The sequence below is a fragment of the Struthio camelus genome, chromosome 8 (genome assembly GCF_040807025.1).
Source record: "Struthio camelus isolate bStrCam1 chromosome 8, bStrCam1.hap1, whole genome shotgun sequence".
Taxonomy (NCBI): Eukaryota; Metazoa; Chordata; class Aves; order Struthioniformes; family Struthionidae; genus Struthio; species Struthio camelus.
This window is the reverse complement of record NC_090949.1, coordinates 32,765,060-32,787,298: the sequence shown is the minus strand read 5'-3', so window position 1 is coordinate 32,787,298 and position 22,239 is coordinate 32,765,060. Positions and strand designations below refer to the sequence as shown.

Below are 22,239 nucleotides of genomic sequence, written 5' to 3'. Positions count from 1 at the left end.
GCTTGTGCGTCCTGCCCGGGCCTGCGGCCTCCGAGGGTTCAGCGCTTCTGCGCGGTGCGTCTGCTCGCGGGGGGCCGGCGGGAGAAAAGGATCCGTGCGCGGGGAAGCTGCGGCCGGGCCGCGCCATGGGCCGGCGTAAGCCGCGTCGGAGCCCGGGCGGAAACCGCGCTGGGCTTCGCGGAGCCCTTAATTTCATGCAGGAATGTCCCGCTTCTCGCAATGTTTAACCGCGGCCGACGCCGCGCGGTCGCCCCCCGTGGCTGCGTCGGGGATCCTGCAGGACGGGGGTCCTCCGGGCGCCGAGGCTGCCTGTGGGAGATGCGCTGGGCGATGCAAAGCTGCGCTGCCCGAAAGCGGTGCTGAGTCCTGGGACGCGCGATGGGCGAGAGAGACTCGGCTCCCAAGCCGAACGTGCGCTAGCGATGCCGAGCTACGTGCCGCCCTCCGAAACGCAGCGCGGAGCGCGGCGTGCAGCCCCCCCGCCCCGGGACAGGCGCTCGCCCTCCCGCCGTTCAGCAAACACCCGCTCCTTCCTTCCCAGCCTCCCGCCAGCGGCCGCCCACAAATACCTCGAGTTCACCGGGGCGACATCTTCCCTTCCCCAGCCGGCTCCCGCCGCCACGTGCCGGGGAGCAAACGGCACGGCCGCGCCGGCGGACGTGTCACCGAGGCGCGAAGCCGCCGGCCAGAAAGCCCGCTCGCCGGCGCGGCTTGCCGCCTTCGGGCAGCGCGCGGCGCGGCCGGCCGGGGGGCTTCGCTACCGGCTGCCCGGCCGAGGGCTTGGCAGGACGTCGCCAGCTCCCCGCGGGCCGGGACGCCCGCGGCTTGATTTTTGTCGGGCGGCCTCGCCCGGGCCGTGCCGCTCGCCTCCGGCGCTCCCCATGGCCGCCGCAAGCCTCCTGCTGCGGGAGGGTGACAGACGCCTGGCGCCCCGGGATCTAGTTTAATTCCCCGGCGGTTTTGATAACACAAGGGGAGGGGGGAGGTAAACAGGGCTTCGCCGAGACCGCCGCCTGGCACAGCCCGCCCGGCGCGAGGACGTCGCTGCCTGCCGAAGCGCCGAGCCCGTCTCCAGCGGCAGAGCTCCTCTCCGTGCCCTCCCGAAGCGCGTGAGCCCGCCGGGGTCTCGCCGCCCCCCTTTCCTCGTGCCCCTGGCTTGCCCCGTCCGGTCAGCGCGGCAGCAGGCGGGGGCCCCGCTCCAAGCCCCCCTCCCCGCCCACACCGCCGCCTGGACGCCGGCACGGCCGCGTCCCCCGGCGGCCGCTCTGGGCGCTCAGTCCTCGGCCTCGGAAAGGAGCTCGCCGTCGGCCAGCGGCGGGTCCGCGCCCTCCTCCAAGCCGTAGTAGAGGTCGTCGTCCCGGCCGGGGGCGAGGCGGGACGCGGGGCTGCCGGGGGCTGAGCCGACCGGCGACGGCGCGTCCAGCTCCTCCAGGAGGGCGGCGAGCGGCGGCGGCGGGCTGCGGGGAGACGGAGGGGCGGTGAGGGGCCGGCGCTGTTTGGCCTTTCGCCGGGCAGGTTTACAGTAAATGCCGCGGGGCGGCCGCTGGGTTTTGCCCAGGACGCTCCCGCCCCCGGGGGGCCGAGGCAGGTTTTCCTTCGCGGCCGGGCGGCGCGGGCGGCCCGAGGCGCAGCCTTCCTCCAGCCCCCCGCCGTCGCCTTCCTCTGCTCAAGGAGCGGCGCACGATGACTTGCGGTTGATTTCTTCGTGGCGCAGGCGAGCGGCTCTCCTCGGCGCGGCCTCTGCCGACGGGAGCGATCGACGCTCCTGCCGGCAGCCGGCAGCGCGACGGCCGCCGGGGGGTGAAGGGGGCTTCGCTCCGGGCCGGCACCGGCGCGTCGCCCGCCCCACCGCCGCCGCCGTAACCCCTTCGCTGCTCCCGCCCCGGCTGGGCCCGAAGCGCGGCCTGCTCGCGGCCCCCCGCCGCCGCCCCGTCCCGCCGGGCCGCTCCCAGCCGCGGCGGGGGGCCGCCGGCGGGGTGGCGGCGGCAGGAGGGGGGACGCGGCGGCGGGATGGGGAAGGGGGTCCCCCGGCCCGGCAGCGTCGCCCTTTCCCGCCCTCGTGCCGCCCGCTCCCCTACCCGCCCGCCCGACGGGTCGCCGACCTACCCCGGCGGGCCCGGCTTTTGGCCCTGCGGCGGCGCAGCCGGCCGGGGAGCCAGGAACTTCTCGGTCTCCGAGTCGGCGGGGACGAACGTGATCTGCAGAGGGACGGGGGGAGAGGGCAGAAGAAATGGCGGCAGCAGGACCCGGGGCCGGCCCCCGCCTCGGGCCTCCCCTCAGCCGAGGCTTTCCTCGACCTCGGGGCGTCTCGCTCGGAAGCGGATTTTTCTTTTTTCTTTTTTTTTTTTTAGGGTATTAAGCTAAACGGGCAGCGGCCCCGCTCTCCCGCAGAGCCGGGCTCCCTTGGGGGAAACAAACAAACAAATAAATAAATAAATAGTCTTTTCTGCCCGGTCGCGTTCCCGGGGGAAGGGACGTGTGACGGGCGACGTCCTCTGCCAAGGAGACTGGCAGGCCAGGTCTGCGGCCGACAGGCCTGGGGGCGCTGGCCCCTCGCCCCGGCCCTTCCCAGCCCGGCGCAGCCCCTCCTCTCAGCCTGTTTTTTCCTGAAAGCTCCCCAAAAACACCCCGGAGCCACCAAGCCCTGCACCACCACCACCCCCCCCCCAGCTGGGGACGCCTTGGGGACGCTTCACCCCCCTCTTCCTCCCTGGCTGCAGCTTCGCCCTGGGCTGCTTTGGTAGCGGAAAGGGGACGTGGTCCGTAGGGGGAGGACTTCCCGGCGGGGAGAGAGGAGCGCGTTTCCTTGTGTTTAATTCCCTGCCGCTTGCTGAGAGCCCGGGGGAGCCCGGCGGGTCGCGCGGGGAGGGGGCTGGGGGAGGCGTCCGCGGCGGCGCCGGGACGGACCCTACCTTCGGGTAGCACTGGCACATGCTCCAGGTGATGCCCACGGCCACGAGCAGGATCCCCAAGGTGCAGAAGGTGATGTAAATCTGGGGCTTGTCCACGCTCATGATGAACATCCCCACCATCACCAGGAAGAAACCCAGCACGATGAAGCCGTAGCGAAAGGTCTTCTCCTCGGCCATGGGGACGCGAGGCGCCGGGAAGCCCGTGCCCCCGTGCCTGCGCGCGGGGCACACCTCCAGGGCAAGGCGAGCAGTGGTTTCTCTGGGCGGAGGCTGCCAAGGGCTGACGCTCCGCCGCGCACGCAGCCTGCTCCTGCCCAGGGCTGAGCCAGCCAGTTTTTAATGGGTTTGTAATGAATGCAAACACGACGCCGAGGTTCCCGCTCGGGTGAAGCCACCCGGCACGCGTCTAGATAACCTTCCCTGGAGGCACGCGCGGCCGCCAAGGGCGAGGGCCAGGGCGGCGGCGGGGGGGTTATCGCAGCAGAGCACCTGCAGCTGCAGGTTGTTGCCGGACACGCTGCAAAGCTCAAGCCTGGCGATTCCTTTGTCAAAAACTCCCCCTGAAAACGTCTTCAGGGCACAAACGCGAAGAAAGATGGTTTTCCGGAAAGACCGCTTCTCGTTGAAGTTTTTCTCTTTTCTTGGATAACTCAACCTGAGCTCTCGGGACGCTGCCGGGAGCCAGACCGGCTCCGCGGCTCCCTCCACGCTCGTGCACCGGCCCAGAGGGGTTCGCACAGCCCGGCGTAAACCACACAGCCGGGGCAGGGAGCCCCCCCGGAGGAAAGCACAATCCCCCTCAGGGGTGGGAACAGCCAACCTGCCGAGAGAAGGGGTAAAGCTGTGGCAGAGCCGGCGCCAGAGCGGCTCCTCGGCCCCGAAGGACCAAGGGCGACTCCAGCCCGTTCCCACCCGCCCGCTCGCCGCTGCTGCTGCTCCGAGCTCTTCCCGGGGGCAGGTGAGCCGTTCAGACCCGCAGCGGGCCCGGGTTCGAGGACGCCGCCGGGGTGCCAAGCCGCCCTCCCTGCAACGCATCCCGCACATCAGAGCGCCCGTGGCGTTGGCGTGGCGGAGCAGGCGGCGTTTGCTGTTTATTGCAGGCAGAGAGGCTGTCGAGCGGCTCTGGGTGCCTTTTTGCAGGACGCGATTGAAACTGCCAAATGCACAGAGATGCCCTGTGCGTGCACGCGCACACACACACACACACACACACACACACACAAGAACATCTTTAAACAAAACAAACCGAGGCGCGGGAAGACGGTATTGGGGGAAAAGAAAGTGGAAGCAACGGCGATACGGATGGAGAGAGCATTAAACAGGCAGAGCAGTAAACCCGCACGGTGGGAGAAGTGGACCGGCCGGTGTCAGACGTGCTCTTCTTCCTCCGTGCCCTGGCTCTCGCAGGGAGACGGCGCGCCGATGGGGATTTGCAAAGCAAAACGGGAAGGAACAGGGGGAAAAAAGTCAAGGCAGAACAACGGGGGCAGATAAGCTCTGCATCCCTCCGGCGCCCTCCGCCTCCCCGCGCCCCCCCAAAACCTCCTCTCTCCAAAAAAGGACCCGGCGCGGCCCCTCCAGCAGACCGCCGGTCCCCTGGGCGTTGCGCTCGGTCCCCAGCAGCGCGTTGGCCGCTTCGTCTCCTGCAGTTGCTGCAGTTTTTAGTTCGTGCCTCCTCCTTCCCCCCAGCCCGGAGCTACTGGGCAGGTGGCAGGGCCGGGGGAGCGGGCGCTCTCCGGCCACCTTCAGCAGCGGGACGTCTCTCCGGCAGCAGGACCCGGGAGCCCACCCTGCACCCTGCCCATTTGGGGCACTAGGCAAGCGCTCCGGGAAGCGCTGGCCGCGGCGGCCCCCGGGCCTGCGACGAGCGCCCGGAGGAGCTCAGTGGTTTTCCTCTGTTGCCCCCCACGCGCTGAAAGGCAAAAGCGTTTGCAACCCGCCGTGGCTTTATTAAAAACAGGAAGGCGTTCGAACATGCTCGTCTCCCCGCTCCCCGACCGCTCTGCCCGCATCGCCCGCCGCCCCGGCCGGACCCCTAAAACGAGCGAGGAAGGGCCGCTCTGCCGCCGCCTCTCCTCGCGCCCTAGCGCTGCAAGGAGCTTGTCCCAAAGCCGCCGGACCAGGCAGACAGGCGCAGCGCCCCGAGGCCGGGCCGCCGGCCGCTCAGAGGCCGCGGGCGCTGATGTCCTCGTAGCTGGGGGGCGGCGTGCCGCGCGGCTCGCCGGGCCGCTCGCTCGCCGGCCAGGGCGGCCTGGGGCGGAACAAGGCGCTGTCGGAGGAGCTGCGCCGGCGCCCGCCCCGCCAGCCTTCGTCCTCCTCCTCCTCCTTCTCCTCCTCCTCGAGCTCGTCGTACAGGGGCGGCGTGACCTCCTCCTTCCTCCCCGGCGGCTGCGCGTAGGCCAGGGCGCCGTGAGCCGGCCAGCAGCTCAGGGCTTCCTCGTAGGTGGGGATGGCGCTGGCGTCCCAGCCGCTGCAAGGCAAGCACAAGGAGATCCAGGCGGCCCGCTCGGCTCAACGCCTGGTCGGGAGCCGAGCGAGCGGGTCGGGACCGGCTCCAGCGCCGTCTACGTCCCCCCTCCGCCTTCCCCCCACCTCCGGAGGGGTTGGAGCCCGCCGTGGGCCGGGCCGCTGCTCCCACCGGCACCTCGCTGAGCAAACACAGCTTGTGTACAGGAGAAACCTTGGCCCAACCTTCGCCCCGCTCTGCGCCCGACGGACCGGCGCGGCCGGCCGCGGGCCAGCTCCCTCCCGTCGCCCGCTGCGGGGACAATCAGCCTTTACAGATGCAAAACCAGCGAGGCGGGTTGGGGAAGACTGGGGGGATTTGGGAGGCACAGCCGGCCCCAAAAAAGCTGCAGCATTTTTGCAGAGATGTCTCCGCCAGCCGGCTCCACCTCGACCTCGGCAGCGTCCGGCCCCGGACCCACCACCCCAGGTGGCTTTCGCGTGGCCTCCCGGGTGGCCAAACGGTGGCAGCTTGCAGAGGGACGCTCCCTTCCCTGCAAAACCCGGGAAATCGCAGAGGGTTGTTTCTCCAAAGGGAGGATTTCAAGCTGCCCGAGCGACCGCTGCCGGGGCTCCCCCGGCAGCCGGGCAGCGCAGCACAAAGGCCACGTTCCCAGCTGGGGACGCGGCTCTGCCCGCAGCCCAGCTCGGCTGGTGCGACACCAGCAAACCCCTCCGCGGATGGAGGAAAACCCGCCAGCCTAGCCAGGCCAGCTCAGGATCTCAGTCCCAGATATCCGGATGGGCTCCAAAACCCCAGGGGAAACCCGGAATAGGTCTCCCACCCCGACAGAATTTTTATGGTTTTATGTTTCCAAAGTCCCTTTCAGTCCTGCTTTTCCCCAGAGTCTGATTTATACTAGAGCCAAGATCTTTGCTGTGACCCCATAAAACAGCACTTTGAAGGGGCCTACTGGCTTTCTTTTCAGAGCGCTCTCTGAAAAAAACCCTTTTTAATCAAGAAGCGGAAATAAATCTCAGAGCTGCACACAGGAAAAATCTGGGGACCTGATTAAATAAGCAGTAGTGTTATTTAGGGGTGTGCAAGGGGTCTTCCCACGCACGTAAGCAGGCTTTGTAAAGGGTCCTTCCACCTGCATTTCCATTTTAGTTAACGCCAGCCTGATGATTACTTTCCTTTTTTTTTTTTTTAATACATTTTGCTTCCATTAAAGATAACATACGGAGACAGGTATAGACCTGTCCAGCATACCAGAGACCAAAAAACTAAACTAGTGAACTCCCTGGGAAAAACAAAGGTTTTTGCCACCTGGATCGAAGGCGAGGATGATTACCCCGAAATATGCTACTAGGCACAGGAACACCCTGGGATTTCCTGGGCCGAAAGCGGTATCTGTTGTAATCAGTGCCACAGGCCCAGCCTTGCTGCAAAACCAGGGAGAGGGGATTTGTGCTGTGCAGCGGGGAGAGTGACTGGGCAATGCAATCAGACCTCCACTGCCAGCGGCTGCAAAGTGAAGCTCCTTGGACTGAATTCCCACCCACCGGAAGAGGACTGGGCTGACTGCTGGGCTGTCTCCAACGCTACCATTGAGGCTACCTCCAGCATAGCAGCGTCAGTACAGTTCTTCCTCTGCCCTTTACTGAGACCAAGCTTGAGAGTATCTGCAGGAGATGGTCCCTGTCCCTACATTAGGGACAGGACAGTGCCGGGACAGGCAGTCGAACTGCCGGGCCAAGCACTCAACCCTTAGGAGCTGGGTTCTCCAGTTTCCTGCTGGGTCTCGTTTCACAACCTCCTCTGCTGCCACGGACTCGATTCCAGCAGCTTGGGCATTAGAAAAAGCAACAGAGCTTTTCATAAAAGCTGAAAGAGCCAGCAACACCAGAGCGGTAGCTAAGAGGTACGTGGTGAGGTACGTGTCCTTGGTGCGCAGTGCTTGGAACCCGGCTTAAGGGGCAAGTTTAACTGTATTCTCACTTAAAGGTCAATGCTGCTTATCTTGTGGTCATGGACACCCTGGTAAGCAATGAGAACTCAAATATAAAAGATCTTGTGTTGCTCACTGAAGGAACAGGACCAGCAGGAGCTGCTGGAGTATGGTCTCTCCGTAGAGTTGACATTATAACCCCTCTCACAAGCAGAGCAAGCTCCTAAAAAAGTAGTGGATTTCTTTTTGCTCTGTCAGTGGCTGTTCCAGAACCTCAGGGCTCCTCAGCTCAGAAAGCTTTCTTCTGTTTTCCAGCCTAGATTTATTCCTGGCTCTTTTTCCCATTTCAGCACCCACGCAGGAGCCTTGCACTAACCTGCAGTTCCATTTCTCAAGGGGCTCCGCGGTGAAGTACTGCAGGTCCCTGGGGAAGTGGTACTGGTAGCGTCGGGACACCACCCTGGCGTTGGCTTTCACGGACCACAGCAGCCCGAAGAGGAGGAGGATGCCGCCGATGCCGCAGCAGAAGAAGCTGACGGAGCGGAGCAGCGCGTTGGAGGAGGAGCTGGGGACCGCCTCGGCTTCCCGGGGAGGCACGAGCTGAGCCCCGCTGTCGGCCACGGGGCCTATCTCCCCATCACTCCACCAGGCAAAGCACAGCGTCCCCGTCACCAGCAGCACGGCCCCGGTGATGGTCACTCCATAGCGGAAAGACGAAGTCGCCATTCTTCACAAAGAGGCCTTGTACCAAAGAGTTGAGGGGAGATGACCGAAACAACGCATGAGAGAGCCCACTTCCTGGAATACAAGAAAGGGACTGGGTTTCAGAGGGACAGTGTCATGGCTTCCATGGAAAAAAAAACTCATAGAGGAGAAAACTACTAAGCTAGGACCTCCCTGCGGATTGGAGGCTTCAGTATCATCTTCAGCTATTTATTATTGATTGATCTCTGCTCTCAGAAAGGGCATTTCCACCCTCTCAAATGGGAACCACCCTCGTGCCTGTGGAGGCACCCATGTGTAGAGCAAAGACAGCTACCAGGCTGGGCTTCCGAACTTTCCAATAGCTTCACAAAAATGTCCTCGTTTTAGAGAAATCACCCAGCATTCCTCTCCAGGCAAGATGAAAACTGCAGCCAGTGTAACTAAGCAGTCAGCCCCAGGGACCTGCATATTTCTTATTTCTGGATTTGATTCCAGACTTCCTCCCAAACTTGGAAAAATGCCCGCTGGGTTTATGATCAAAGCAAAGCTTATGAAAGAGGTTAGGGAAAGGGACATAAATTTGAGATGTCATCGCTTCCAAATCAGTTCAGAATTATCGGGGCACATGCTTTCTCCTCTGAAACGGGATGTAAATCAGTCCTGCAGTGACAGTAGGTGTCTGGCATCGCTGCTCAAAAGCCCACAGCCCAGGAGATTCAAGGCTGCACTGCCTCTTGCTTTCTCAGGGAAAAGAGCCAAGTAGCATCTCTGAAAGTCACAGAGCTGCTATTTCAGGGGAAAGACGGCTCAGCCGCTGGCAAACCAGGGAAACCCAGCTAGGAATCGCTCCCAAGATGCTAGGTGAGGAGGGACCCACGGGAGCTCTCCCACGGCTGCTGGAGCCCGCAGTAGATGAGCTCCCCTCTGCCACCAAGCTCAGGCCAGGGATCTGTGTGGGAATTAATCTGCATCACCATTAAAAGTCAGGAATCTGCTGGAGACAAGTTAAAGCCTCTCAGGGGAAAATCAGATCTTGGTAGCGAATGAGCTATTTCGAGGGCTCTGTGCGCTCGCCTGCAGTTGTGTCCCAGTTCTGCAGTCCCAGGCAGCAACGTCCCTGGACTGTTCAGCGCTTGGGAAATCCTGCAGCGTTTAAACCCGACAGCAGCTACTTGCCTAAATATTCAAGGTACCAGAGGCTCGGCTTTCCCACCAGCTCGTTTGCTGGGGTGGCCCTGGCAGCCCCGGCGTCGAGGGGCTGCGCCGGCACGCGTGCAGCCGCCAGCACCTCAGACGAGTAGGTAAATCGCTTGCTGCCATGAGCCAGGGACTGAAGGGCAACATGAGTTTGACCCCCCCACCCTCACCCACCGCCAGTTTTGCTCTCAGCCTGAGGACATGAAAAATTAAAACCAACGCAGACGGATTATCGTTTGGGACGTGTCCCCTCTCTCCTGTCACAGCATATTGCCCTGGCAGGACGAGGGACCACTGACCTTGGTGTTTCTGCTAGGCTGGGCAGAGGCTTTGATATATGATATATGAAGCTCTTATTGATCCAGCTACTGTGTCCCATCTCAAGAAACTCCAGAAGAGAAGAGGGCTCAGTTTATTTTGAGAGTGGGGCAGTTTATTTTGAGAGTGGGGCTCCATAGCCAGAAGGCCAGAAACACAGGTGTGTGGGTAAATGCCGAAACTCCAGCGCTCGCTCCCTTGCCCTGCGGAGGCTGGAGGGCGGCAGGGCCTTGCCGTCTGAGCAGATGCTTCGAGCAGTTGGTTTTGATTTTTTGTTAAATACGCTTTTTTTCTTCCTCCTCGGTAAAATGCAACATCATCTTGGAGACAATCCCCAAAGTACTCTACCTATAATAGGAAAAATGCACACGTAAAGAAGTTTTGAGTAAAGCCAGGTAGGATGCTTTTTCATTCTGCTTAAGCCTCATGCTGTCTTCTGAGTTAAGACCAGCTTAACAGATCGTTGCTGCTGGTAAATGCCCCTGACTCTGGAAGAGTCTGCTGAATCTTTATCCAAATCAGCTTTTGCGCATCAGCTCTGGCTACCCAGGGTCAGCCACAGCATGCACCTTCTCAGCTCCCCGGCACCACTGATCTGGCAGGTTTTAGCACTGCCTCTAAGGCCTCTGTCCGGATGGGGTTTTTGTTTGTTTTGTGCGTACAACCCAAGCGACAAGGCCAACGGCAGCCAGACAGTGACTTGCATTTTTGCTGGGTGGGACGTCTCACTGCAACGTCTTAAGCTGAGAGCAACGTCCCTTCCCCAGCATGGGAAAATTTGGAGACGGGGCTGCTGATTTCTCGTCTCATTGGGACCCTTACTCCACGTTGCTTTCTCCATTCCAGCAAGCACAAATGTCCAGTAGCCATTTATTCTTAGGGCTTCAGGATGTCCTACCATGAATTAACCAAGCAGTGCCAGCAGCAGGAGAGGCAGTGACATCTCTCCATTTCTCCTCTAGCCCTGCTCAGTGCCCAGCGAGAAGATGCAAGCTCAGCTCCCTCCTCTGCCTAGCCACTTACTGGGAAAAGAAACCAAAGCTCCAAGTGAAACATGTGAGGGAAAGGCAATAAACAATGACCCACAGAAAATAAATTGTTTAGGAGCCTTCCTCAGGTCCTCGCCTGCCGCTTTGAAAATTCCCCTGCATAACGTTGATATAAACTCAATTTTCATCTTCCAAATGAGCTTCCCAGCCCTCTTCAAAAGCCAAGCTGCACGCTATATCAATTTATCCTGAAATCTGCAAGGAAAGAGCCAAAGCTAAGTAGGGAGCAGCAGGCAGAGCCCAGAGTTCAAGATGAATTCAGTGTGAACAAGGCCGGGTGAAATTATGTTATTTCAAGCAGCTATTTATCAGATGGGCCCACTAAATGGAAATCCAAATTACTTTGTAGTGAAAGAAAGACCGTACGATCTAATCTATATTTAATGAAGAAATACAATGAGAAGTGAGATTTATGAAACTTGCAGGAAGACTGCAGGACTCGGAGCTCTGATAACATGCTACATCTTTCATCTCTAGGCCATGAGCTCCAGTCCCATGCCAGGCTGGCCTGTTGCCAGCTCTCCCCACCAGCAGCCGCAAAGTCACCAGGAGGGAAGGCGTTTGTGTTTCTAGCCTGTAGCTAGGCAGAGCTTCCCTTCAGAAAGAGGGGACACGCTTTGGCGTTTGGAAGGGACTATCGGAGACCTGTTAGAGATGCCATTAGAGACCAGCCTCCTCCAACACACCACCAAACTCTGTAAGGAGGAGCCGGTAGACAAGTGGGCACACATGGGTTTTCAGAGCAGTAGGTGCTCAGGAGAGCGCAAGAGGACACTGCTGACCTGTCGGATCCCGTTGCTTTTAAGAGCATTGCATTCTCCAGGAAAATTTGCAGTTTGAAAAAAAAAAAAACAAAAAACAACAACCCAAAGCCTAGCAACTCTATCTGTCAACCTCTGTGGAAGTTACAGGTCACTCTGAACTGAAAACCCAGATTGAAATGCCACCAGATGTTGAAACGTTCAGATCTTGCTGTCAACTGAAGCGTCAGCGGTTTCCTCAGGAGGGTGCCTGGCCAGAGGCGTGGAGTCAGGCGCTGATCGTCGGTCTCGGCCAGGGAGGACGCAGCTGCCACTGCTGTGGGGTGAAGTTTGAGGTGGTCCCAGTCTCCCAGCCATCCCTCCCCCATCAGCACAGCCCCCTCCAAATCCCAGGAAACGGTTCAAAACTAGCACACCCTTCCCAGCGATTGCTCCCCATCCATAAAAAAGGCAGAACACTGCTCGGTTTTGCAGCCGAGGCAGCTGCAGGTAAGGTGAGACCCTTTGCAGGATCTGCACCGTCCAGCCTGCAGCTGAGGCCCAGCCAGAGCAGCACAGGTCGGCTGGTTTAAGTCCACAAACTGCAGTGGAAAAATCACTTCTGCAATGTGGAGGCAAGGGATGAGCAGAGGGAGGGAATGGCTCTCAGGACCTGACTGATCCCGTTAACACTCCCATTCCTGGAGCCCTGTAATTGTATAAAGTCCTCAGTTTCTGGTTAAAAAGAAATACTGCCAATGAAAAGAGAAAGGACCAAAGCTCCTAATTGCCTTGGTCGAGGAGCAAACTTGGGCCACGTGAGCTGAGCGCCCCCCAGCAATGAAACTGCGAGCCGACCACACGTTTCAGCCTGGCGCGCTGTGCACATCTGCTGCAAAGCTCTGCCAGCGGCTTCTCCTTCCACCCCTGCGAACGAGGGGGAGGCTGGCAGCAGAGGTAAGCCGCAGAGCTGCGAAAGGTGACAGATTGACAGCTCGAGACAATGAAGTCTTCTTTCCTGACAAAATCAGCGCAGCACAGAGAGCAACACTAAAAGCTTCTCCGACCTACCCGGCAAAGTGTTCCTCCACCGAATCTGCGGGGGCAGTTCCCACATGCTTTATTGCATTAGCATCAAACCGTTTCCTCGCCGAAAGCCCTTTCTGTCCCCTCTCAGGCTAGGGCAGCTCTCCCGAGCCTCTCTTAGGAGGCTTTCAAACATGCAGTGTGTCTCTCAGTGTACCAACCACTGGAAAAAGAGCCCGAAGAGCGTGGGGCAGGAGGAGAGCTGTGAGACCGTGGCACGAAGGAGCACAGCCCAGCCCGAACCACCGCTGTCCCAGCCTGCTCTGGGCTCTGGCCCCAAAGGCACAAGCACTCCTCACAACCCAGCGCCTCAAGTTGCCTCCTGAGCGTTTCCAGCCTGGACTTTCAAGACAAGGCTGCTCCTCCGAACACACATCTCCACCCTCCAATACGCTTTGACATTTTGTTCTGCCCAGTCTCTTCCTGGACCTGCTTCTAAACAGTCTTTATGGGGGAAAAGGATTTGCATGTTGCATGTGCAAACAGACATGAAGCATTTACGGTTTACATAATTCCAGTAAGATGCTGAGAATAGCATCCCCCGTATAAAGTTATGCAGATGGTGATTCATAGGGTCTACTAAGCATTACTCAGAAAAACAATCTTTTCCAGAGATACAAGAAATGAAAAGAGTTTTGAATCTCTCCCACTGCCATCAAGTGGAAGACCACCTCCACAACTCGTCCTTCCACTGCACTCGCTGGAGACTTTTAAGCAGTCACAAACGTACCAAGAGGAACGTCATGCAGAAACACGCTGAAGCGCGAGCGTATAATTAAGAAGATTCCATCCTGCCTTTATGTGAATGTACTGTTGTTGTTGTTGTTGCTATTATTACTACCTAGGCTTTTTGGTACCGATCCAAACCAAAGTAATAATCAAGCTTTTCAAGCTCTGACATCCTCAACCACCCAAACGCAGGCTCCGAAGGGCTCGCACCGTGCGCACGACAAGCCCTCACGTAACAGAACATGCAGTCGCTCTTCCGAAACCTCCCAACGTCTGCGGATGCTCCGGCTCGGAAAGGCACAGGAGCAGCCAGATTTTGGCGCTCGGGAAGACGGAGCCACAGCAGCCCGCTGCCCACCTCCGCAGCTGCTCGGGAAAAGTAACTTTTGCCGGCGGCGCCCCAGCCCGCCGAGCACCCGCGGCCTCTCCCCGTCCGGGAAAGCGGCGATTTGGGTCGGGACGGAGAAGCGACCGAGGAGGCGGCTTCTCCCCGCCGAGTTTGCAGCCCGCACGACCCCGCCACACCGGGCACGGCCCGTACTCACCGCCCCGCCGCCGCCGCCGCCGCCGCCGCCGCCGGCCCCTCTCCGGGAGAGCGGCGGCTCCCGCGCAGCCCGGCCCCGCGGGGCGGGCGGCACCGGGGCGGGCGGGGCCGGGGGCGGGCGAGGCGCGCTGCTCCGCGCTGCTCCGCTCCCGCCCCGTCGGGGCTCCCCGGCCCGCTCCGCTCCCAACCCCGTCCCGCCCGTCGGGGCTCCCCGGCCCGCTCCGCTCCCAACCCCGTCCCGGCCCGCCGGGGCTCCTCGGCCCGCTCCGCTCCCAACCCCGTCCCGCCCCGCCGGGGCTCCTCGGCCCGCTCCGCTCCCAACCCCGTCCCGCCCCGCCGGGGCTCCTCGGCCCGCTCCGCTCCCGCCCCGTCCCGCCCCGTCGGGGCTCCTCGGCCCGCTCCGCTCCCGCCCCGTCCCGCCCCGTCGGGGCTCCTCGGCCCGCTCCGCTCCCGCCCCGTCCCGCCCCGTCGGGGCTCCTCGGCCCGCTCCGCGCCCAGCCCGTCCTGCCCTGCCAGGGCTCCTCACCCCGCTCCGCTCCCGGCCCGCCCCGCCGGGGTGCCCCGGCTCCCCGCTGCAGTGTTCCGGTCCTCCCGCCCCCTCCCCAAAAAAAAAAAAAACAAAGCAAAATGAAAATAGGCCCCGCATGCACTATATTCTGCTGATTTTCCAGGCAGCCTCATGCTTTGAGCGGGACTAATCTCCCGGTTTTGAACGCTGGGCAGGGATGGTCCGCAAGGGTTTGGCTGTAAGGCTGCTGCCACGAGTGGTTTTTCTGGCTGGTGTTCAATAAATATGGTTTGCACAGCGCAGCACATCTCTAAGCAGCAGTGGCACAACACGAGCGCAGACCCCGGCACCCCTGGGCGGTGAGGCAAGCGCCCTACCTGGAACCGGGAGGGAGAGTTTCAAGCTGGAGAGCAGATGGGTCTACCCCGGTGCCGGGACACCCACCACCCTGCGGCTGGGGTGATCTCTGCCACCAGCTTGCTTTGTGACCTCTTCAATTCTCTTCACTTCTCTGTCAGACGCTGCTCTTAGCCCTGTCCCCACTTCCAGCTGGATCTTTGTACCCTGCAGCGATAGTGTGGCTATGTCTGGATTTGGAACAAGCTGAGGCTGTTCTGATTTAAGACTTGGGATGATCTATATGACTGACATCTAGATTTCTGCATGCTTCCTAATCATACAGGTGAAAGGTGGATTTCATTAACAGCTGTCACACCATTATGTGCTATTGCTGTGCCCTCTCAAAGCTCTATTGTATTGCTCTCAGGATACAGCTGCTTTTAACTGTTGGATTAAACCATTTCTATGGAAACATCTGCACTGTAGTCGAACTCTAGGCTGCCATTCCTGTGGGCTTGCAGCTCCTGATCTTGCTTGTTCAAAAGCAGCTCAGGGTTTTTCTGCACAAGCTGCAGAGATTGATGTAAAGCCTTATCATGTAATTCAGATATGCTTCGTATGTGTTTGGTAACCACTCAGCCTAGCCGAACACTTGTGAGTATACAGCACCCTTCACCTGAAGACGCCAAAGTGTTTTACAAATGGAACCAGAGAAACTGAGGCACAAGGTAAGAGTTCATGTGAGAGCAAGCTGAAAAGGGGACCCTGAAACCTGAGCCTAGTGCACCAGACTGTTCTGCCACGAAGGCTTATGGATGTTTATAAAACACCCTGAGGGTCACAGGTTATGCGTTTTGTGTACGCATCATGGCTGGTAAACTGAAACTCATCCTATGTAACCTTGCTGGCTTTGAGCTCAAGATTTCTTTGTCATGGCAAGTGGGTCTTTTTTATTTAATATGGGCTAATAGATCTCTTAATGCAGGTTAGAGAGGCCGTTTGGTAGGCTGGGTCTCCATCTGAAAGGAGTGTGATGCAGGGGTCCCCCAGGCCAGGGCTTCCGCATGGCCTCACCCCCTCGGGCTGGATGTAGCACTTGACCTGAGCCAAGAAAGCCGGCTTTGGGAAGATCTGCTCCGCAAGTGGAGTGCCAGGCTGGCATCGTCTCATCACAGCTAGACAGTCCCTAGACCACTTCTAGCAGCCAGAAGTGCCCAGCTTTGTACATTAAGGGCCAAATGACATCACAGGAAGGGCCTTGAACCCTAGGATCCAATCCGTTATAACAGATCCCATGTCTCCTGCAAACATATGATCAATGCTCCTTGGCAGGACAGAGTTTCACCCAGGCATGTCAGGAGAGAACATCTGGAGTCCTCCGTTGCAGATATACCGGTGCTGAGCAATTGCATTAACAGCACCTGTCATCCGTGAGGAGCACGGGCACTGTGAATCACCAGTTCCCTTATTAAAGGACAATGACACGTTCTCTCACTCATCATATGCTCGTACTTTATTTTTAACTGAAATTTGATTGTTAAGTGGATTCTGAAGCACTTCAAGGCAGGGCTTGCACATGGCTCTGTGTGCCCTTCCTAGCACTGGACTGTGCCAACATAAGGTAGGAGTCAAACGGTTCCAAGTAGCAAAGCATTTCTAGCCCTTTTGTCTTCAGCTTCATAACAAGCAAGGATCTTCCATTTTTCTCCTGTGATGAAGACTACAAGGAGACACAAACCATGACAAATATTTTTCAACAGAGTAGAGGTTAGAGGTGCTGCATTTGTCCATCACAGAGGTGGCAAACAGTGTGATGACCTCGATTTGTCTGGTTAGCAACACCTTGGCCAAGCTTTATTATCTATCGCTACAAGCTTTCCTGCTGGCGCACAAGGTGATTAAACACACCCAGAGGTCAGGGTGCAGAAAAACAGCTTCTCCAGAGGGCTCCAGTTGTCAGTGACTGCATTGGCACTTTCTGTTGGTCATTCCCGCTTGCCATCCGTGACTGGAGCAGAGTCCAGCTTTCCATCTGCCAGCTGAGATGTTTCAAACTCATACCTTCCTTCAGAGCCAGGGCACATCTCGCTGTGCCAGGACCACAGTTGGGATATATCAGCCCCTTGAGTGTCTAGTGGAAGAGAACAGAGACTTTTACAATTGTAAGGCATATCAGTCCACCATATCCTGGAGCTCATAGGTCACAGCAGGCAATTCCCAAACACCAGCCGCAAGTGCCTCTTCCAGGGTACGCTGAATGTAATGCTTCAGATCTCCAGCATCTACCTCCTGGGCCAGCTGGTTCCTTCGCCCACACAAGGTTCAGCTTGGCTCTCATTCCTGACACGTCTGCCCCATGCATATCACCTCCTCACCACAATGACCCACAAACGGGGCAGGCAAGATAATTGCACTTCAGCCTCATGTGGTGTAAGGGAAAGGGAAGCAACAGAGCTAAGAGCGTTCCCACAAGGGCTGCAGCAAGTGCACTTTAGCGTGCAAGCACAGGACAGTACGGGAGGTCTCCAAGGGCATAAACACAAACCAAAAATAGTCAGTTGCTGGCCACTGAAGGAATGCAACGCTAAGAGCTGGAGAGAACCAATTTTAGGGCATAATTAAGAAAGAATATCTGTCCAAAATATGCAAAGCATCCCATACTTCGTGAAACTACAATGGAGATAACAAGGCAATACAAAAGACAGTAACAGCCCCTGCAAGAACAGGAACAAAGGAAGAACAGAGAAGGAGAAATTGTTCTGGTAATTGCCACCCCCAGGTAAGGATGCTGTGCCTGAACAACACTGCCACTTGAACAGTAGCAGGTTCTCCCCTCCTTTTGGCAGGGAAGAGTGCTGCTTTTTGATTTACCACTCACCACATTTTGCTGCTGCAGCAAATCATATGTAAAATAGTATATTTTACCATATAATCAGGCTAAGTAAATTAGAATTTTAAATACCTCTGTGAGTCTCTGTGGTTTTGTGTGTGTGTGTGTGTGTGTGTGTGTGTGTGTGTGTGCACATGTGTGCATTTTCTGCCCCACCCCTCCAACATGACAGGGTGTTGGATACCAGAGCACCAAGTCAGAGTAAATCTGGATGCACCAGGGCACGGAGTCCAGAGAAGAGCAGCCGAGATGCACTTGGTTGTTACCACATGCAGGAAACGTTTTATGGCCAGGTGCAAACACACCGTACAGCTTCACGGAAAGATGCTTCTGGGAAGCAACGCATCTAGAAAGACAGGCACTTTCAAGATTGCTCCAGAGACTTCCCTGCCCCATGGGCAAACAGCACCAAGTGAAAACATTCGTACACAGGCCAGTCACTCATGTAGGAACCAGCTAAACTACACAAAGTGCAGTCACAACACACAAGGAAGCGTCAGCCCTCCTATCCATCACACCAGCAGGAGAGCCCGCTCTGCTCCCTGCTCTTTACTGGAGCTGCCTGGGATCCTTAGATTTGATGTACATCAGGGCCCTCTTGGCCAGCAGCCTTGGGCAGGCTGGGAGGAGAAAGATGGAGAACCTGGCCTGGCCTGACCTGAAAAGCGTAGCTGATGGTGCAGAGCCCCGCATGGCAGAGGTTTCTGTGATCTCTGTCCAGGAGGTCCATCAGAGTCCAAGCTAAGGTGTTCAAGCCTCTTCTCCCCTCTCCTGGAAGGCAGAAATAGGTCAACCCTGCTTTTTGCTTATTAGCGACAGGATGAGGCAAGCCTCCTGCCAGAGATCTCATACCTGAGACGGGCGTGATTCCACCCTCGGCCAGGATGTAGGTCTCTGTCAGTGATTTGGCACTCTGACTGTGCTGCCACACATCCAGTGCCCGTATGAAGAGGAAGGCCCGGACTCCCCCAGGACCCAGCTGCGCTGAGCCACTGCTCGGCAGGAGGCGGCAGCACCGTTCAGCAAGGTAGTGCCTTTTTACAAAGGAGAGAACTAAAGCATGTCTGAAGAGGCCTTACGGGACATGTGTCAACAGATGGAAGGTGCCCAGGTTGTTTGGATCACATAGACAAGCCGTTTCTAAGGGCCTGAGGGCACATCTTGTATTTCTCCTCAGCACAGACCATCAGGACACCAGCAGAGGGTAGATGAAGCCTATCAAACTGACACAACATGCAGAGACGAGGATGTGCAGATGGGAAGGAGTTCTTGCACTCAGCACATGTAAAACAAGGGAGAAACCTCCTGCTATTTATCTGTGTCTTAACTGGCATCTTGACATCTTAAAATGCCTAATTAGTAGGGTTTGTTGCTATACTGGCTCAGTCACTCCTATTTAACCTACTTAATAAATCTTAGCACTGAAAATATTCGTCCTACACCTTCAAATTATACAATTTTCACCAGTTTAGGGTTGAACCTTCAGCTGGCCTAGATCTCTTCTTGGTTGTTCTACCGTATGGAAAAGTTGAGAGTTTGGGACCATTTATTCTTTCTATCCAGCTGGAAAAGCCTCGCATTTAGATGTGAAAGGTGATTATCCCAAGGGCCATAAAAAGGCATTTCCTTGTTGTGGGCATCTCCAGCTTCAACAAGGAGTGTCCTCTTTGTGGACAGCTATTTTTTGTCCATTTTGCACATATATATTTTATTTAATTCCAATAACTTTTACTGCATTTGAACTGTAACAGAAGAGCAAGATCCATAGAAACTACATTCAGCTCTAGCACTTCTTTGAGATCAGTTTCTGAAATGGTTTCTGCACTAGCAAGATTCTGGGCCCTGACACGCTGAGTGTTTTAAAGTTTAAAAGCACAGTAACCCAACTGTAAGGATGTCCTAACCACAATTCAGCACCAGAGCCTGCAAAGCTGCGCCACATAGAGGAACATTACTGCAGAGGGAAGTAGTCCTGGAAAGGAGGAAGTGAAGGTAGTGTCCTCCCACAGAGAGCTTTAGGGATCAGTAATAATCTGAAGTTCCCTCTGCTGTTCATTTGGGACTTTTGTTATTACAGCATCAGCAGGTTGGTGTGCGTTTTTCTGCTGATGCTGTTGTGTAGATAAGTGGGCATGTTTAAAGCTCCAGGATTCCTGTAAGGGAAATTCCTCTTTGGTAAACGCAACTATTAAGAGCTTCCTAGGAACAAGTCTTTCCGCTAAATCTGTAAAGGCCAGAAACGCCAGGGACTCCAGAAGCATTTGAAATTTTCCTAAGACGGGCTTTGCGTGTGTGAGTGTGTGTGTGAAGAGTTAGATCCTTACGCAGCTGCTCATTCTTTAGTCAGGCAAAACTTTTCTTGAGCTCAGCATGTTGCATATGCCCCTCTTACAGGGCACACTACAGATAAGAATACAATAGAGCATTAGCTGCCCTTTAGCTCAGAGTGGAGAAACATTGGTTTTCAGCTCTGTAGATCCCTTGCTCGAGCCTGAACGTCAGCCGTGAGCGTAGCTATCACAGCTGGGCAGAGAGAGCTATCAAAGATCTGTATTGGCTGCATAAAACATAGCAAAAGTTGTCTTTATCCCATAGCTCAAGCACATGAAGTTGAAGCTCCTGTTTATTCTTGATTCCAAATGCTATTGTCCAAAAAAGTAGCAAACACTTACAATAAAAGGAAATTAGCTAAAGGATAGCAGAGTTCCAGTGAACTCAGTGTCACGCCAGGGATAAACTTTCACCTACCCTGTCATGTCTAAGAACCCCGCGAAACCTTAATGTCTCTGCTGCACTCAGCTATTACAACAGTCTCCAGGGAATAAAAGAGGCTTTTTTTCCCCAGCACAGAAATGCAAAAGAGAAGCTTAAAAGTAACCTTAATTCTGATTTTCAGAAGAGGGATAGCACAGCCATCTAGCTCTTGTGGTTGCCACAGTGTATGAAGCCACTAGGAAGCCGCTGGAGTCCAATACAAACCCCTTCGCAGTGCAGAGATGCTCTGCAGCTAGTTACCTTTCCCAGTTTCCCCTGGGTTATCTCACCTTGCTTGGAATCAGGCTGCCTACAAGCACTTCTTTACCTTGGCGGTCTGTGCTGTGAGGTTGCTGAGGGATATTATGCTGCCAGCAAGCCTTATGAAGCTTTTGTTGTAGCCGTGATGGCCCGAGGAGATAAACAAGGTATGGCTGAAAGGAGAAGGAATACCTTTTATTCGACCAAGTGATACGTAGCTGGGAAAAAAACAAAACATGCTTTCAAGGCACAGAAGCCTGTCTTCAGATCAGAGTATCTGAGGCTGCGTCTGGCAGTCAGAAAGTTATAGACGGTAAGTCCTTTGGGAAAGATGCTGTGTTTCTTACACGAGTTTAGAAGGCAGATGTCGTTGTGTAGTTTGGTTCTTTCTTCTTCACGTTGTGCGATCTCGATTTCAAACAGCAACTGTCACTATCTTCCATATAGCGGCAGCGATGGTGTTCTGGCTGAACTGCTATGCCCATAAGGTTGTCTGCTTTTTTCAAAGCCTGTCTGCAACTTTATCTGTTGACGTAATAAAAGCTGTTATTTCTCCCCGCACACCCTGGCTTATTTCTTACCTGGAACATTCACATCTTTTTATTAGAGTTTACTAGAGTTTCTAAGTAACTGAAGATAATTTTAAACCATGCAAAAATGACGGAAGGCATGTTTCAGAAATAAAGAGCTGCAGCTTCTCCATAATGGCGTTAGTCTATCAGAGCCATACCATCTGCAGATATAAACATGTCGCCAGTGAAGTCAATGGCACAGTTGCAGCTCTGTCAACGGTGAATTTGGCTCACAATCTGGTCAGCTCTGTGGCTTGAGGCTCTGTGGACGTCCCAATCCCAATATGTTCTCCTGATTTACTCCTGAAAGAAACAGCAATAACAGGAGCTTTCTCTTAAGGAAGTGTATGAGCAGATGGTGCCTATCTCTTGCCTTGACCATGTCAAAAAATAAATCCAATAGCAGGGAGGGAGGAAGAGAAAGATGTGAGGGTAAGTAACAAGATGAAGGAGAGGGTGTAACGTTATGTTACAGGTGGGATTTGATCTTTTGGCCAGGCTCCTTTGAACTCAGGTATGATTCAAACCTTGAAGATCTCAAGACTTTCCTACATGCAAAAGATCTTTACCAATTACCACCCAGCACTGGAAAACACTTGGGTGTCTCCCAAGCCCTGAAGTGTCAGGCCTGCACATGGCCCCCGCAGCTCAAATAAAGGTCTTCTCTAACACATTTTGGATACTGCGTAAGATGTTCTGGGGAGCAAAGGCACTTGTTAAAATGCATCCGTACCCCTCTACATCAGCCCCAGCCGAGGAGCGCCTTGCTGATATGTAGCTGACTTAATACCACACTCATTTCGAAGACTGCTGAAGTAATATGTAAATAAAAAGCATCGAGCATCTAAAATAGATAACATAATTACATATGTTTATAAAGGCATACGTGAAGAAACAGATGGAAAACCATCCCTAAATTACTTATATTCAGGCTGGAAAAAGGTCTCCACCTCCCTTATCCAGATGACTTGGTGTCCTCCTTTGACAAGGCGGTAAGTCAGCATTTCAGATTCCGTGAGGACCTCAGAGAGAGCACCCGTAAGAAGTAGCGTCCTCGAGGCAGCACACGCTATCCCTGATGGGGAACATAGGCTTCCCTAGCTGATGCCCCTGTGAAGTCTTCCGGGGCCTAGATACTTAACCTTTCTCCCCTGAATTTATCCTATCCTTTCCTTAACTAGGAGATAGTCTGGCTCCTCATCTTAATTAAAGGAGTGTAGTTTCACTTCATTGGAGAT

The 22,239-nt window shown here is 56.1% G+C and overlaps 2 protein-coding genes across 3 annotated transcripts; both read right to left on the bottom strand.

The window, feature by feature from the left end:
• Positions 1–1,273: 1,273 nt before the first annotated feature.
• On the bottom strand, positions 1,274–3,174 carry BSND (barttin CLCNK type accessory subunit beta). The gene is made up of 3 exons (XM_068952591.1): positions 2,913–3,174; positions 2,107–2,198; positions 1,274–1,457 (listed from the first exon to the last, which is right to left on the bottom strand). The coding sequence occupies exons 1-3, from the start codon at positions 3,087–3,089 to the stop codon at positions 1,274–1,276; spliced, it is 453 nt and encodes a 150-aa protein (XP_068808692.1). The 5' UTR covers positions 3,090–3,174.
• A 1,669-nt stretch (positions 3,175–4,843) lies between these two features.
• Positions 4,844–12,622, bottom strand: TMEM61 (transmembrane protein 61). 2 transcript variants are annotated; one of them, XM_068953236.1, is made up of 4 exons: positions 11,361–12,622; positions 9,511–9,877; positions 7,686–8,107; positions 4,844–5,382 (listed from the first exon to the last, which is right to left on the bottom strand). In XM_068953236.1, exons 3-4 carry the CDS (start codon positions 8,033–8,035, stop codon positions 5,076–5,078), a joined length of 657 nt encoding a protein of 218 aa, XP_068809337.1. In that variant the 5' UTR covers positions 8,036–8,107; positions 9,511–9,877; positions 11,361–12,622; the 3' UTR covers positions 4,844–5,075. The 2 variants fall into 2 exon arrangements, with proteins under 2 accessions (XP_068809337.1, XP_068809336.1); XM_068953235.1 differs by lacking the exon at positions 11,361–12,622 and adding an exon at positions 10,428–11,077.
• Between the last annotated feature and the right edge of the window lie 9,617 nt (positions 12,623–22,239).

Excerpts from the sequence above, each read along its gene's own strand:
- TMEM61 (XM_068953236.1), bottom strand. The coding sequence starts at position 8,035 with ATGGCGACTTCGTCTTTCCGCTATGGAGTGACCATCACCGGGGCCGTG. Across the intron at positions 5,383-7,685 it reads CTTGAGAAATGGAACTGCAG|CGGCTGGGACGCCAGCGCCA; the intron begins GTTAGTGCAAGG and ends CTTGCCTTGCAG.
- BSND (XM_068952591.1), bottom strand. The coding sequence starts at position 3,089 with ATGGCCGAGGAGAAGACCTTTCGCTACGGCTTCATCGTGCTGGGTTTC. Across the intron at positions 2,199-2,912 it reads TGTGCCAGTGCTACCCGAAG|ATCACGTTCGTCCCCGCCGA; the intron begins GTAGGGTCCGTC and ends GTCCCTCTGCAG. Across the intron at positions 1,458-2,106 it reads CAAAAGCCGGGCCCGCCGGG|CCCGCCGCCGCCGCTCGCCG; the intron begins GTAGGTCGGCGA and ends GTCTCCCCGCAG.